Below are 16,777 nucleotides of genomic sequence, written 5' to 3'. Positions count from 1 at the left end.
CACATAGCAAGCCACATGTGAAATCTCAAACTTGGCTCTGGAGGTTTAGAAACAACGTTGTGGTAAATCGGAAATGCACCAGAACAGAGAAGTAATCCAGAGCCACCGCATGTTCAACTCCATTAATCCTCTGCTTTACAACAATGAGGTGATGGCCTAGACATGACAGGGACATAATGGGACTCAAGTTAATGTTCTTCTACCCCAGGAGAATGAAAAAACAAACAGTGAAGTGTCAGATGGGAAAAACTAAACTCTGCAGCTGACAGCAATTTGGGAGCCAAACAAAACCCAGGATTTTTGCAGAGTTGCACATTCTCCTCTGACTGAATTTGAGGAAGCACAGCATATATTAGATGCTTGGAAAAACACACAAACTGTTCTAAAATGCCAACATCCTTGCTGCCATTGCTAGTGTGGAACCTGGAGCCCGATACATTCAAGACAAACAGAAACCTGCACAGCCGACTGTGGCAGATTACACAGCACTGTGCTATTTCTTTGCAGAACATTGTTGAGGTGCTTCACATACTGTGTAATTGATTTTCCAAGTAACTGTTCCATGGGTTTTGCTGTTAACGTACTGGGTAACTGCTGGGCCAAGATAAATCTGCAAAAGCTGTTGGCAAGTTTTGCTTAGATTTCTCCCCAAGCCTGTGGAATTTAACAGATTTTTAGCCTTGCTTCCCAAGCATCATGAGACTATGGCATTTTAGCAGTACCATTATCAAGGGAGTTCAGACAGCCAACTAGGCAAAACAGGAGATTGAAAGAAGTGACTTAAATATCCTCCTGACTGGAGAGGAGCAACTCAGCAGGGAAAACAAAAAACCCCCACAAAAATACTAAAGGGTAAGTCCTCAGTCACGTTTCAACTTCAGAGTAACAGAAAATGTCTGCTCTGGTAAAGGTGGACAAACCTCCAGCTAGAAAGGCTCTCATCTGGTATCCTAAAGTGACAGAAATCCCTCTGGACAGCTGAAACGGTAATTGCTTGGTTGTGAAGCTGCTCTTTGAGGTATTGTCTGCAGGTGAAGACTGACCCCCCCAATAGACTTCTCCCTTGCAACCACTGCTGACAGCAAGCAGCAGGGGTGAATAACCTACCCACATTCCTCACTACGCTCAGGCAGTTACGCTGCAAAGAGGTCACACACTCCCTGCCATATTCTGGGATAGCCCAGAGTGCTACTGTCACTGGAAATGGGAACATCTGCATAAACAGAGGCACAAGACTGATTTTCAGAAACAGTCATAAGCCAGGTCTCCACTACAATCTTTTGCCACTCAGCAGTGTGATCTCTAGCTGTGTAGCTGAGCCAGCAGGAACCCTCAGTATAGACAATTATGTCAGCAAACGGGTGCCTATTAAGCCATAACTTGTTTCTCACAGGGAAAATGAGACATAATCGTATCACAGGACTGCAATTTCGCTTGTATTGTAAGTACATTAAGTACGTTTTTCCAGTATGGCTATGCTGTATTTTACCTGCTATGTACTCTCAGCGCAGTTCTGGATCTAAAAGACATCATAATTCTTGGCCTATGCAGGATATTTGTCTTTAAAAACTTAACAGTCAGGTTTTTTTCATTGGATAACTATATCTAAGATCTGGGCTGCTCTTTCAATGTCATCTGCAAGGGTCTTCTGCTTTGGCAGAAAGAAAGTTTATTCCAGATAAACTGAGGCAAAAAAACCCCAACCCCAAAAAAACCAACACAAAAACCCAACAAAAAAGTTGTACATTGCTTGTACCACCACAAACGTCTAGAAAACTGTGAGCCAGATAAAGCCAGCACTGCATAAATAAATGCTCCAGAGACATCTGCACAACACAAAAGCCAGTGCTCCAGGGGGAGACCTGCACGACCACACACTGACTGGCAGTGCTACCCCTGTGCCCATACACCTGTAAGGCTGGGCTGCACTCAGACAAATGGGGTAACACCAGAAAAAAATTCTAAGTAACTTAAGATTAGAAGTCCAGCAATATTCAGAAATGACAGTTTAGAGAGGAAAACGTACAAATCAAGATGTTTTAGTCACACAGAGCACTTTGCCTAACTAGGCTGCTGCAGCTGAAAGTTCTGCAGTTGCTAGACCCAAGGCTGCTGCAGAAGCCTGGCCTTGCTGTCACGAACAATGCTCCATAACCACGGCACTGAGAGAGCAATGCTCTAAGGTAGAATGGAGAAACTAACCAAATGTTCATGACCAAAATGGCACAGTTTTCAGGCAAATAAAACCTTGGGTTTGAAATTCGATACAGCTTTAGCAATAGCAGGGAAGCGACCAGGGCTCAAATACAGAGCTCACACTGCTAAATCACTGCCCATTTAGAGAGTAAATCCGATGCTATCCTTAAAGCATGCCCTACAGGTACAACCCTTATTGTCACAGCTGTGAGACACATGAGAGTAAGGCATGATATGGTGTTGCTGTAGATACAGAAAATGTGATAATCCAGGCCCTTTGCATCTCAGACATAACTAATTTTTACAGCTCTGTATTTTGCTGATAGCTTTCAGGATAAGGTAGCCTTCCATTACCTTTGCACTAAGGACTAAAATATTCAAAGTTAGAAGAGTTTAAATACTTCAGGACAACTGAGGAATGTGAAAATTTCTAGTGCCTATCCAAATATCCTGCTAACATGGCAATGCCACAGCATAGCAAATACTTGATGTTCAGAGCTCAGCACACACCGATAGCAGCTTTAAAAAAACCCCCACACCCCAGCACCAGTCAAGCATCTATTTTTTTAAGTTGGGCATTTCAAATGTTTCCGTTGATCCAATTCTCATCTTGCTACTTCTGCTGAAGAGAGGGCAGAGGACTTTGAAGGGGGCAGTGGGCCATGGGCATGTCCCATTCAACTCAGTGCACAGAAACTACCCCTGAGCACTATCCTGAGCACATCCTCTTAGGATGCAACACTGCTTACAGCCCAACTGCCTGCAGGACCCTACCTAATATTTCACAGCCTTCCTCTATCCCTTCTGAGCTTAGATTTGGAAGGTTATTTATTTAGCCCCACAATACCATTTTTCTGCTGCAGGCACATAAGGCTTGTTTGCCCAGAGCAGCTGTGTGCAACCCACAGTTTGGCATCTTCTGGGGGTGTCTCCATGACTTGTGTCTCTTCCTGCATAACGCTGATATCTACCTGAACCTAACTCCCTTGCAGTCACACTTGCAGTGTGTCTCCTTTTTTCAGATCAAAGGCATTAAGCCACCACCAGTCCTCTCTGACAGATACAACTCTTGTTAAGTTCTGTAAAAATGCTCCATAATATGTTTTAATAGAAGTATCCAATTTGTGTGAGGAACTGCACAAAGGAAGTCAAATATTTGACTTGACCCATTTCCTGTTCACGGAGAGAAAATTAAGTGTAATTCCTCAGTATGATTTTCATTTTGCCAATTCCTTTACTATTCAAAATAAACAGGGAACACCTGGCCCCATAAATGACAGACCCACTGCACTCCACACATGGAATGAGGAGATGCTGCTGAGGATTTAGTACCCGATGAAACGTATTGGCCCTGCTCAAAGAGTTATATTACAAGACCGAAACAGAGCCCTGAAGTGAACAATACCTTTGCTTCTTCTGCCATTTTCTTGTCTTCATCTATCTCCTCGGCCTTGGCAATGTAGTCCTCTCCTTGATGTTTCCTTCTCTTCTGCTTAGGGGCCATGAAGCCTTGCAGAAACTTCTTAACAACACCAGCTTGGAGTGCAATCACACACTCTCCAAAATCCTTCAAGCTCTCCAGTGAGTATACCTGTTAGGAAGGGCATATGATCACATAACAGTTGGACATTACTCTCTGTGCTGTCTTAAGTGGGTCTGGGCTGCAAACGGACACATGTGATGCTTAATGCAGCGTTGTTATCTACTGTACTTGGCTATCAGGATATTGCTGCTGCTTCTGCTGGAGTTCATACACAGCTGATGACCATGCACAGCACTGTTCAGGAAAAAGCATCGTGCCTTAAAAAAAAAAAAACCACAAAACCAAAAACCCACCTCACCAAAATCCCAAATTCATGATGACCAAGCACTAAGCCATTCTTCCACTCCTTTAGTGACTTCACTTTTCCCCTCTTCGTAACACTCAGGGTCTCATCTACACAGGGAAGTCTCCGCAGTGACTCAGGATGCAGCTTAAACAGAGCTTTAACCATTCCAAGCCAGACCATGTTGTCCTTTGGTAGGAGGACAACTAGGATGCACTAGTCATAGCAGTGTGTACTCTACCCACACCAAGCAGATGTACCCCCTCCTAAAGACACTCAGTGCACCAGTAATGCTCACATGCGTTAGGCTGGACTAGCCAGAGCACTAAAAATTCATACTTTAGTTCACAGTAACTTCCTTGTGCTGGCATACCCACAAACAGAATATATTTTACATCCTGAAAGTGGGACACAGTCATTACCCCAAGCCTAAAGTGGGCTCGATTTAGGAAAAAACACCCTCCAAAATGGAAAACTGCTGTCTCAACAAGACATACTGGCTTTAACGCAGAAGCTAAAAATCATCTACAAAGAGTTCTGCTAATGCTCCGTAAAGAAGTCCGCCACCAGATGAAGGAAACAGTACAATTTAACACCTGTGCAGGACACCCAGCTCCAACATTATGACTCACCTACACCAAAAGGACCTCAAGCCAGCAGCTGTGTAACCTTGAAATAATAGTTTAGAAAGAGAGGACACATGAGAAAACTGATTTTCCTGATCCTCATGTCCAAGAACAAAAGACTCAAGCCCTTCCACAGAAAGTATCAGACTCTGCTTGTCTTGCTCAGCACTATTTTGCCTGTTCACTTACTCTTGCTTCATATTCTGGTGTCACATCAACATATCCCAGGCCTCCTTTTTGCAGCCGAGTTGCAACCTCAATTAGATCACTTCGGAGGTAGTTCAGCAGTTCCTGGTTGCCATCACAGGATTTGAGGCCCAAGTTCTGTTTCCGAGCCAGATGGATAGAATGTGTGATGTCCTGATACCTGGAAAAATCAAACCCAACCTTTGAATACAAGCAGGCCACTGTCCTGCGAGCTGTGCAGGCACCGGGGCAGAAGTGGTATCCGCTGTGATCTATGTGCTCCACCAGTGCAGAACATTCTTTGAAAGACGCTTGAAAGCACGTGGTAGTGAGTGAAACAGCACTGCCTCTGTTTGCAGTTGCAAGGAGCAATTTAAAGACTGACAGAACCTCTTCACAGGTTAGAGCATTACTTATCAATAACCTGCAGTTACTGCCCAAGAAAAACAGCAATTTCTCATCAGTACCCTCCCCTCTTCAGCACAGGCACAATCAAAGCAAAGCACAGAACGCTGCCCCAGGAATGGAAAGGCTTGCTGTGACGAGGATACACTTTGAGAAGGCACACAGGGGAAAAAAAAAAAAGAGCAGGCTCACCTTTTCTCCAAACGCTCCTTTAGTTGGCTCTCCCTTACTCCTTGTGGGTGCAGGCAATCCAGCAGCTCATCCAAATCCTTCTGACTGTCACAGAGAAACCTGAAAGATATAACATGTACCAACATCAGGTAATGTATGTCTGTGGCAAGACAATTCCTTCTTCTAAATAGTTCACAAGTATTAGTAGGCAGGGATGACGAGTAACCTATATCCCAACCCCATGGAGCAAGGTGAAACTCTTCCAGTAATGCTGTCATAAGCATTCTGACTCAGACTGGCCTCATTTCAAGGTCCCCAAATGTAGCCAATTCCAGGGTAAGAAAAATAAAAACAAAATAAACACAGAACTGATTTATAGATTTTTCCCCATTAAGTTTATTAAAACATTGGCATTTGAATTTAGTCATCTACCCCAGGGATTAGATTCACTAAGTTGCCATCAGTTTAAGTAATCTGAATGTCATTTTAGATGCACTAGAAGAGATTAACATGCTACGCACTGCATAGCACGGCAATTTAATAATTTTTTTCTGCAGAGCCTTCAACTTCTCTCATTAACCCAAGAAGTCCCTAGATGAACAAGGGGTATGTCCTAGGCTTATACCACAATTGCTGATGATGTAGATTTGTGACTGTGCAGGTTATGCCTTCTGCAAGTGCAGAAGTCCTCCCTTCTAAGAAGCTCGCCTTAACTTGAAAGCTCAAATGCAGTATGTGAAAACCATATTCGTTAGCTTTAAACCCTTCTGCTCCAAGTGCTTCAGCACAGCAGCGGAAATCGGCAGTTAGCTGAATCTAAAAGGGGAAAACTTTTGCAGAGTTCTCTACACAAGGCATTCTCTCTGCAATTCCAGAGTACAATTAAGTTTTAATGCTGGGTTGTACATTTAAACTAGCTTTAAGACAGCTGGAAATCATGTTCTTTTCCTTTTTTTTCCCCCCCCCAACTTTAGGACACCATGAAGCCTCCTCACCTGATGGGGGCGGGGATTCAACCTGAGCTTCAGAGCTCATTTACAGAAAATAAGACTAATTACAATCTTCTAGAAGAGGATTGCTCCTTAGAAGAGGGAAGTGAGGAAATAGCAAAATCAACCTTATATAGAAACAACTGCAAAGGACCACTATGTGATCCTTACCAGCCACAGGGAAGACTCCAGATCTAATTTTTCTTCTCGGGCACAAGCTCAGATGAGCCAAGCAACAACTAGAGAAAGATGCTGTTCTGGCTCCTCTTGGAATAACAGTATCCACAATGCTTATTTTTCTGGCAGAAATACTTACTAAAAAATCATATCTGAAAAGAAAATATTTCAGAGTTGTAGTATGTTCGTATTAGGGGAATGGCCTCACAATTTGTGTTCAGTTAGTAAATTAATAAAACATATGATTGATTGTTTAAAAATGGAAGAAAAATAGTTTCTTGCCAGTCACCTGCTTCAGTATACTCCAACCCTGCGGAGCATCCTCACTTTGCACACTCAGATCAAATCTTTTGGCCACCACTATCCTCTGTACACCCTCCCTGCGAGAAACAGGACAGAGCAGCTCCAATTATCTTTCACCCACTAGAGCCTAGCACAGGCACTTCAAAAGTAGTAGTGATTAGGGGCTGGTCATGGGATCCAACAGGCATTCACACAAACCTGTAACAGTATAACTTGTGTCTTTTCCTTATAGCTGACTCTTACGGTGACTAATTAGCATTCCTACATCCACTGGAAGGTCTACAGACAGACCACTGCAAGGACTAGCATTTCTAAGTCTACTAGACTTCTGATAAATAAAGAGAACTTTCTCTACAATGTTTGGTATCAAATTGCTTCCAAACCCTTGGGGCAAATCTTGGGACTGGTCCTAAGCCATATTTCAGCATGAAAAATCTGTCACAATATGGAAATGGCATAAACCAAGCTTCAAAACAGTTGCCCTGCAGATACCCAGCAGAGGACTATTTCTCAGGCATGTTGAGAATGTTGCCTAGGTCATGATGAAACAACATCAGTCACTGCTGGTGATATACCACGGGATCCAGCTGGAAAAATATCTGAGAAGATCATGCCCGAGCTTTCTCAGCTTTCCCCCATGGCTGCAAATCTAAGGGAGGAATTCCCTGCACAGTTTTGTCCTACTGCAAAAATGAAAAGGGACTGCAAACAGTTAACATATGGTGCTTGGATTCTCCAGTTATGTGGTCTGGGGAAAGACAACACAGGCAGCTGGCCAGCGAAAGAAAGCAGATATCATCCTTTTAAGTAAGCTAGGGTTAAGCCCTGGCACAACTTTGTTCTGCTGAAAAGGAAATGGGACAGGGCAGGGAGAACAACTGCAATAGGTACTTAGTCTTCCCAATTCGGTCTGAGAGTAAGAACTGGGATTTCTGGGAGAGAAACTGTTCTGCATCAGCTTGAACTCAAATGTGCAAAATATAAACATATCAAAGAGGTACCTGTGTTAGTTTGCTTGGTGACACCCTGCTGCTCTGCACAGCCACAGCTCCTAAGAACCCTCAGTCTAGCTCCATGCACTCCCTACAGCCTGAAGGAACCACCTGCACCCTCCCTGCAGCTCAACCAGCACCAGGCTGGGAGCATGGACATGGCAAGCCAGGGCTGGCATTTTCAACGGGGGAGGCAACAGGGCTGTGAGCCTGTGGGTCTTGGTAAGAGGGAGGGGAAGGCAATCGGTGCCCTTCATGTGGCTTGACACAGAACTTAGTAACATAACCCAGAGCAGTGGGAAAGATGTCTCCGGAGAGTCAAGACCAGATGGAGGTCTTCAAACTGACACAAAAGGGGGAAATCCTGACTGAGGTAAGGGCTTCCCACATCCCTAAGGAAGAGACTAGATTCTTTTCTTACATTTCTGCCAGCACAAGCCAGCAGACTGGTCAGCACTCAAGACAGAAGGGACAAATGGCACAAGCATCAAGTCCAGAGGAGCTCTCAGTATTCACTCAGGCCAAATATTCCTACCTGTTCCCAGGCTACAGGCTGCAAGGGACAGAGAAAGGTATAAAACCTGGACTGCAGACTAGGGAATGAAGAAATCAAGAGGACAACATCTAGAGGAGCCCAGGATCAGTACCTGCTCTGGAGGGTTGGTGGAAACAGGGGAACTCCATCTGTAGAATATAGGCGTGAGAATGGAGTCTGTCAGCACCCACTCATGGTTAACTCAAATTGTCTGCTGAGGGGACCCGCCATATCATGGAGTATTCCTAATAGATGAAGAACAACGGGAGTTACTCTGCAGAGATGCCACTGTTTCCATAATTCAACTGCTTTCTGACCAGGATGAGCAAGAAGTATCCTGCATACTAATACACTGCAAAGGTTGTGGTTACCCTGTAGTTCTCGCAGCTCACAAAGCACTATGGTACGGACAAAAGACTTTTTCGGGGACTGTGCGCACAGAAGCTTTAAACGGGGAGATTGTTTTAATAAGTATCAGCATCAGTGAAAGTGCTGCACAATGTTAGAAATGGGACTGCTCCATCTGTCTGGAGAAGACAGAAGTAACCAAGACTTACGGTTCTGAATGAGAACAGTGATTCAGCCTCCCCACTTTCAGGACAGAACACTGGGCCCTCTTCTTTTGGGGACAAAGTACTGAAAGCAGAAACCACTTCCACGAGATACTGTTTCTGCAGCTCTTGGCAGAAGAATGGAATCTATTTCTCTTTTTATCAGTGTCCTACCAGCTCCCATGCTCAAGGAGAAAAGGGGCAGGACTATGAAATACAACCATTCATATAGTTAATCTGGTCTTCATCTCAAAGTCTCATCAGTCTAGAGTATAAAAGGGTAAAGCTAGAGATGCTCTATGTGCACTGTGAGGCTACTCTTAATCTCATGTTAGATGGACTACTAGGAAAAAAGAGATGACAGGAGTTAAAGCAGAACACAAAGAAATGAAACTTTTTATGCACCACATGCTAACACTGTGAGTTCTAGCTGAATAAGTCCTTGTACCCAAACAACAGGGGGTGTAGATATTCAAGGACTTCAGTGGGGCCTCAGGGCATGCAAGGGCAATGTGCAAAGAGCAGCCAAGGAGGAGACTCTTCCATAACCATCTATGGTTACGGGAGTCCTTGAGATTGGAGAGATCAATGACAAGGCCACAGAGAAATACATTAACAGGAATATGGATTTCCTCAGAGGGAAGTTCTAGTTACTGGCAGCTCTCAGGTTGTCACTTGTGTTTTTGTGGAGGCTTACCTGTAAATGGTCACAGGTGTCAAACAGGTACTTAGCAAGCAAGCTCTTTGCAGTTTTAGAGCTTTAAAGAAAAGTCTTTGAGCTGAGGAAGCTTACTGCTTATCTGCAGAAATGGCTTTAGGGTGGCCCTTCAGTTAAGAGAAAGTCATGCAGACAGCACACAAGAATGCTAAGTTAGAAGTGGTTGTTTTCTTTGGAAAGCTGTCATTGTGCCCCCTGCTCACTTTAAGGGCGTGAAGGCTCAGATCTGCCATTTGCATTGCTCTACCTCGACATCCTGACACTGCCAACCTGCTTGGCAGAAATGCACACAGGCATGATACTCTCAGTAAAAAAAATCAGCAAGTGCTGTGACTGTCAGCAGCCTTTCCTACCAGGTACCAAAAAGGACAGAAATCAAAGACACTGTGGCCAGGCCATGAAAAAATCCCGCCCAGCTCAGTATCTTATTTCTGAGTGGCAAAAAGGCAGAGCAGGCATGCAGTGACATTTCTTCAATCTGATCCTACAGATTTTAGCACCTGCTGGTTTGAGGACTTCCTTGTGTGCCAGGACAAGAATCTTTGTGCTTAATACTCCTCAATGAACTCCTCTTTCAGCGATTTGTCCAACTGGTGCTTTGAAGGGGTACACATTTGAAGATCCACAGCAGCTGGCAGCAGTGAGTTGCGTACATCAGCTGTATGATCTGAAGCAGTACTTTCCTCACTATTTCAAAACTGCCATTTGCTAGTTTAATTTCCTGATCCCTTTTTTCTGTATTAAAAGAAAATCTTCTTTCTTTAGACTTCCCCATTCTTCTCTAGCAATACTCTCCCTCTCCCTCCACATACAAATTAAAGTATTTCTGTAATTTGTTTCATATTTCTTAGCCAATTATTCACTCATGAGAAGAGCTTCCCTCTTATCCTACGGCAGGCCCTGTAACAACAGATCTTGTGCAGCATGATTGTTCCCCAAGGACAAAAAAAATTGTTTTGCCCTTAGTCTGTACTTCAGTTTATCACCCTTTTTATTTCGTTCATTTGGACTCAACCACAGATAAGTGGGCCTTCTTACTTTTAATAGCTTTCTTATCCTGATGTGAACCATACTGAGAATGTTTTGTTATTGTTGCTGCTGCTTTGTTCCCAAGTTTCCTCAAACCTTTTCTTCAAAGGACAGAGGCAGCACTTGCTCTGACCATCTAGTATGGAAGCTTTAAGACAATCTCTTGGAAAGCATTTTAGGCTTTGGGCTGCCACTTTAAACTTTTTTCATTTTTTAAACAAGCTTCCTAATTCTTTTTGTTACTCTCTCTTTTTTTAAAAGAGAATATCACCACATATGATGGTCACTTCATACACAGCAGCTCTTAGTAACAGAATACAATTCAGTCCTGAGAGTGTACCAGACCTGGTTCAAAGAGCTGCTTCTCCTGGGCTGTATGACTAGTTACTCTACAAAGCACTCCTACCTTTGTAACCACTTTGATCTCTCCCAGCATGTCAGAGTTGTCTGATCGAGCAAGTCAACACTGTAATATCAAATACTGTGCTTTTTTGAGTTCAGCCTGGAATTACAAGTTGCAGGGATTCTGTGTTATTTAACTCGTCCAATACAGCTCTATGTTGTCTTCAGTTTACAGCAATATGCACTACTAATTTAAACTACTGTTTTCCTTATATAATTTGTCCTTCTACTGGAACATACCTTGGCATCTCTGCTAAATGAAGATCAAGTATTAGAAGAGGCAGTTGGAAAGAGCAGAGGGGACTTCCCTGTGGATCGTACTGTCCTCTACAACCTCCTGCTTAGCACCCATTCCCTAGGAAAGCCCAATCGCTTGAAGTTTGGCCACGTGACAAGATGTGTGAAGGACTAGAGTGAGAAAGGGGTGGAGATTGTCATGGCAACACTGGACAGAGTGAAGGCATGCAGAGAAAACTCTGCTGTCTCTTACGACCTTCTAGCAATGAAAGAGAAGGGATAGAGCAATAGAGTCAGCACTCAATGCTGGTAGTTTAGAAGAATCAAGACATCCACAAATTTCAGTCTCTTTGACAGCTCCTGGTGGGGGAGCAGGAACATCTTTAGTAAAGTAGTTCTGACTTGCAGCAGCAGAACTACGCTTTGAAGCTCAGACCACAACTGGTGATACAAAGGCCAAGTAACCCCACTTTGTGTGTCAGCAGTGGAAAACTGGGGAAAAGCTGCTGCCAACGGGGGAGCTGCAGGAGCAAGTACTTTGTGACAGTTACTTCTCGGCGTTATCTAAAAAACACAGAGTCCTTCACAGGCAGTTTAGTAGGTGAAGCTGTAAGCCAGTGTTTTCTGGCACGGAAACATTGCTGATCACTCCTTACTACACAGGGTGACAGTCAACATAGGAGATTTTCTTTAAAGATAAAAGACAGTGGTAGGGCCAGTTACTGGAGCAAGTCACAAACATGCTCAAAGATAAGAGTGTTTAGATTTGAATCACTTAGAAGACACGCTGATGGCTACTGCTTGGCACTGGCAAGCATTAAAGGGATAACAAGCTATCAACATGGAAGAATAATTTTGCTAAGCTATAATTATCAGTAGCAACAAAATCAAGTCCATATCTGGTGCTACAGAAACAAATGGACACCACCATAGTTTGCTGTGAAGCCTAGGAAGGCGCTAGGGGATGGCTCTGCACATCTCACATAGTACAAGAACACGCAGGAACACAGGCCTGTCTCCAAAGATCTCAATGAAGACTTTAATTTCATGTGCTCAGGAACCCCATGTGCCACAATTCAGCTCTGCTGAGATGAACCACGAAAGAAAATCTAGACACACTTAGCTAGGTCACTGCTCCCCTCCTTGTTTGTGCCTTTTTTTAAGTAACACTTACCAATACTGAAAAAAGTACACAGCAATTCTTTTAAATTAACAATTCTTCTGAATGTAAAACATTTAAAAAGCAATACATCGAAGTATCATTTTACCAGCTTAATTTACACTGCCTTTAAGTCTGATTTATTAGGTTGATTATAATGGTTCCACCAGCTCTTGGACTGGCTGCCCTATTAGCCATTCACTACTAATAATAAGATCAGTAAGAGGTCTGGAGAGCTGCTGAACTAATCCACCTGTTAAGTAAGGCCTATCAAAAGAAATCTGTCTAGTTTCCCTGACCTCTATGCTTTGAGTATCTCACAGCTATAAAAGCATGTGTTACCATAAGTTCTGTCCCTGCTTGGGTGCAGTCGTCTCTGTGGGCAGGTCCACAGCATGCACAGCCCGGTGAAGCTTGCTCACTCTGCCATCAGCTGCACTCTTCCGCTTGTCTGTAAAAGAAACCCAGAGGCTTAAGTGTATTCTTAAGTATTCTTAAATTAACCTATCTTCATGTGTTTATACTCAGCATCTACGTCAGCAATACATTTGTCAGGGAAAACTAATGCAGCAGTACTTTGCTAAAACTCACAGTATATGCATTTATAGAAATACAAAAAAAACATAAATGTATTTTTAAAGAAATTACAGCATCATAAAGCACATACATAAAATTAAGAAAAACATTCCTATTTCAAATACATAAACCTAGATTCACTTCTTAGCTACATATGACAAAGTACTTTTAGAACACCTTGAGTATTGTGTCCAGTTTTGGGCACCTCAATACGAGAGAGATCTCGAGGGGCTGGAGCGAGGGCAGAGGAGGGCAACGAGCTGGGGAAGGGCCTGGAGAATAAATCCTGTGAGGAGCGACTGAAGGAGCTGGGACTGTTCAGTGTGAGGAGGAGAAGGTGAGGGGAGACCTCATCACTCTCTACAGCTCCCTGAAAGGACATTGTAGAGAGGTTGGTGCTGGTCTCTTCTCACAGGGAATTAGTGACAGAACAAGAGGGAACGGCTTTAAACTGCAACAGGGGAGGTTCAGACTGGACATGAGGAAAAAATGTTTCACAGCAAGAGTGGTCAGAGAGTGGAATAGGCTGCCCAGGGAGGGGGTGGAGTCACCACCCCTGGGTGTGTTTAAGGGTCATTTGGATGAGCTGTGGGGGGATGTGGGGTAGGGGAGAACTTTGTAGAGTCGGGCTGAGGGTTGGACTCGATGATCCTGAGGGGCTTTTCCAACCTGAATGATTCTGTGATTCTGAGTTATAAATAGGATGTATTTTTGTGAGCATCTTAGACAACAGTCTGATGTGAATTTAAACCTTTACTTATTTAAGCCTTTGCTTCTTAAGTTTCAAAAGGAGTGTGCTGAAATCTTGCATGCTAGCTGGGTAAATACACAGGCAGCAGTTGAGAAATTAATATAGCTGGAAGCAAGGTGGTGTACAGGAACATGGCTGGTCAATATTTGAAAAAGTTCACATAAGAAAAATATACCCATTGAGGGCCACTGCATGATACCACCTCCAGCTCAACAGGTCACCAAGACACAGATGGCTGGAAAGTTTCATGCTGGATGAAGCATCTCACTGTAGGTTTTTCCTGTTCCATTCGTCTACAGATGTCTACTCTGACCATTGTCTAAACAAAATACCACCAGGTGAGGGCTCTGATTTAACTCAATATAGCCTCTCACACACAGCACTGCTGTAGATGGACTCAATGCCAGCCTAGGATATTTTAAAAACAAGAAATGATCCAGACTGAAACTGCAGCTGGAGTCAGATTATAGCATGCTCTTCTATACCAAGAACTATTCCCACATAGAAGCATTAAGTTTCCCTCCCCACAGACTGATTTTTGTGCACTTCCAAGTTCTGCCTGCAAGGCTCCAAGTCAGCCAGGCAGAATTAGAGGAAGCAGTATAAGTTCAGCTAGTCATTGCACCTCACCTGCATGTCCAGTACAAGGTGAACAGCAGGCTGAGAGAACATGTGGAAGAGGGCTGTCTGCCAAAACAGCCTCAATCAGCAAAGCTTAGGTATCTAGAAGACTGTCCTTGATACTATTTCACAGGTTAATCTGGAAGTCTTGCCATGGGTGGAACATTAGCATTGTGTTGGATACCCTCACTCCCTGCAGCACACAACCACTTGTCCAAGAAGTCTGGCACGCTGCAACTCAGCAGGGTCAGAGTAAACCAGAGGGGCTAGTCCACAACTGACATCAACCTCACTGCTTTTAGGAGAGAGGTGACTGTACCCCGTGGTCCTCACGTGGTACATTGCAGGCAGGCTCAAGACCTGCAGCAGCAGGAGGGAGATCATCACGATCATCACACCCTCCTGTGTGCAGGCTTATAGAGTTTAAAGAAGGCTTAAATCAGAGTACCCCCATGAAAACACTCAGACCAGACAGTTTTCTCTCACATTCACAAATCCATTCTAACAAGTCAGACATCAACAAAGGAAATACCCACAAAGGCAGCTGATCATACCTCCTGGGCTGTAGTCCTTTCTAAAATCTTCTTTCTTCTGATGGGGAAGGATGAATCTGTAGTCTATACTGTCATGTACCCAGCCTTTCTCAATGAACAAGCCAGGAACCTCATCTGAAAACAGCCAATACCTGTAGGAAACACAGATGTTAACCTGCCTCCTCTTCTGGCTAGTTACACACATCTGCCCTTATTTGCGTAAAGGGGAGAAGCATCTGTGTGCTTGACTCAGCAAGAACCACATGCATGTATATCTTTATATTAGCACAGTGGAGAAACATGAAAAGCTTTTGTTAGAATCCACTCTAAGAGCGCTCCTGTACAACAAATGGAAAAAAAAAAAAAGATGGCAATTAGGTTCTTGTGATGCACACACTTGAAGCTCTACTGGCTAGTGGATCCTAACCTCCACAGAAAGGCCTCAAACAGCCAGCCAGGCTGACCAGCGAAGGTCACTGCACCCTATATACACAAAACCCCTCACTTCTGCTCCTCTCCACAGCTCAACACCCAGGCAGTCCTCTCAACACCCTCCGTATCAATCACTTTGTGGGGACTGCTATCTGGTAAAGCTCCTCTCAGAGGGGGGAGCCGGCAGCTCAGAATCATTTCCTTTTCTACCTGTTATGATTACGATCGGTGCCAACTGGCGTCCTGCGCATCACCAGCTTTGCTTTGGCAATTCCATCCTGGAAGGTTTTCTCAGCTGCAGCTTTATGCTTCCGGATTCTTTCCTCCTCTGCTTCTTTCTCCATCCTCACTGTTGGAATTAGCACAGAGAAATATTAGCTTTCTTTTATTGTATGCAGACATCAATACTCTCTTTTATTTTACTACATCACAGGAGTAAAAAAAAATTGTCAGTGACTTTGGTTAATATTCTTTTAGCACAGCCATCCACTCTTCATCTTACTTTCCACCCACCATTCTAGCAAAAACTCAAGAATTATTAAGAAGTCAAGGCATAAGGATGAATAGGGCTGAAGAAAGAGGAAAGTCTGGATAAAAATTGTCTGGAGAAATTAGTCCTCATTATTATTTCTCATTCTAGATCAACAGAGTGGCATCCATTGCTGTGCAATCCCATGTAACAACAGGGTCAAATATCTTTAACTACAGCACAATATACGACAAGGACTTCTGCTCTGGCCAGTTCAAGTGCTGGGAGCGGTCCAGCTGTGCCACCGCAGAGGGCAGCGTGGCTAACGGACACCTGCATTTCCACAACAGCAGCTACAGGGATGCTCTCCCCACAAGCTGACCTACCAAAAAACCAGATCTGGCACAACAGAGGCCTCTTCCAGGCACAACTGTCTCACAACAGCGGCCGATTCACATCCCGTAACACCCCACGCTTTCCCATATATGCTATGATGTGAAAGAGCATCAAAATAGAAATCTCAGGTTTCCCACTCATGACTGGAATTTCAGTAGCTCTCAATATCCAGGGCTGCTGACAAAAAAAGAGGAGAAAGAAAAATATGAAGAGGCCTAAATCCTGGCATCACAGGCTCCTTGGCAAGAGTCTTACAGAACAAAACATGTCATTTCATATCTCTAGGTAAGGAGCAAGAAGCAAGGCAGCTTCTGCCAAGAAATAAAACATTAAGGTCAACAGGATTTATGCTTCTCATGATGGTTCAAGAATCTCTCTACACTTTTGCCCGTCTCTGAAGAATAGGTATACTTTCACCAAGAACTGTCCGAACAAAATGGAACAAAACGTCAAATTGAGTCACATTGGCTCTTCAGAGTCTGATCTCAGTCTAACAA

General features: G+C 43.8%; 1 protein-coding gene across 1 annotated transcript in view; it reads right to left on the bottom strand.

Annotated features, from left to right (window-relative positions):
• The window catches only part of BAZ1B (bromodomain adjacent to zinc finger domain 1B), a 50,755-nt gene that overhangs the window by 11,553 nt on the left and 22,425 nt on the right, over positions 1–16,777 (bottom strand). Inside the window, exons 8-13 of the mRNA XM_074890482.1 lie at positions 15,626–15,764; positions 15,005–15,135; positions 12,845–12,953; positions 5,432–5,530; positions 4,838–5,015; positions 3,602–3,787 (exon numbers count right to left, since the gene is read on the bottom strand). Of these exons, the coding sequence (XP_074746583.1) occupies positions 3,602–3,787; positions 4,838–5,015; positions 5,432–5,530; positions 12,845–12,953; positions 15,005–15,135; positions 15,626–15,764 (842 nt within the window). The remainder of the gene's footprint in view (positions 1–3,601; positions 3,788–4,837; positions 5,016–5,431; positions 5,531–12,844; positions 12,954–15,004; positions 15,136–15,625; positions 15,765–16,777) is intronic.

This window comes from Strix uralensis, chromosome 20 (assembly GCF_047716275.1).
Source record: "Strix uralensis isolate ZFMK-TIS-50842 chromosome 20, bStrUra1, whole genome shotgun sequence".
NCBI classification, from domain to species: Eukaryota; Metazoa; Chordata; class Aves; order Strigiformes; family Strigidae; genus Strix; species Strix uralensis.
Note: the sequence above shows the minus strand (reverse complement) of the source record. Positions and strands in the feature narration are given on the sequence as shown.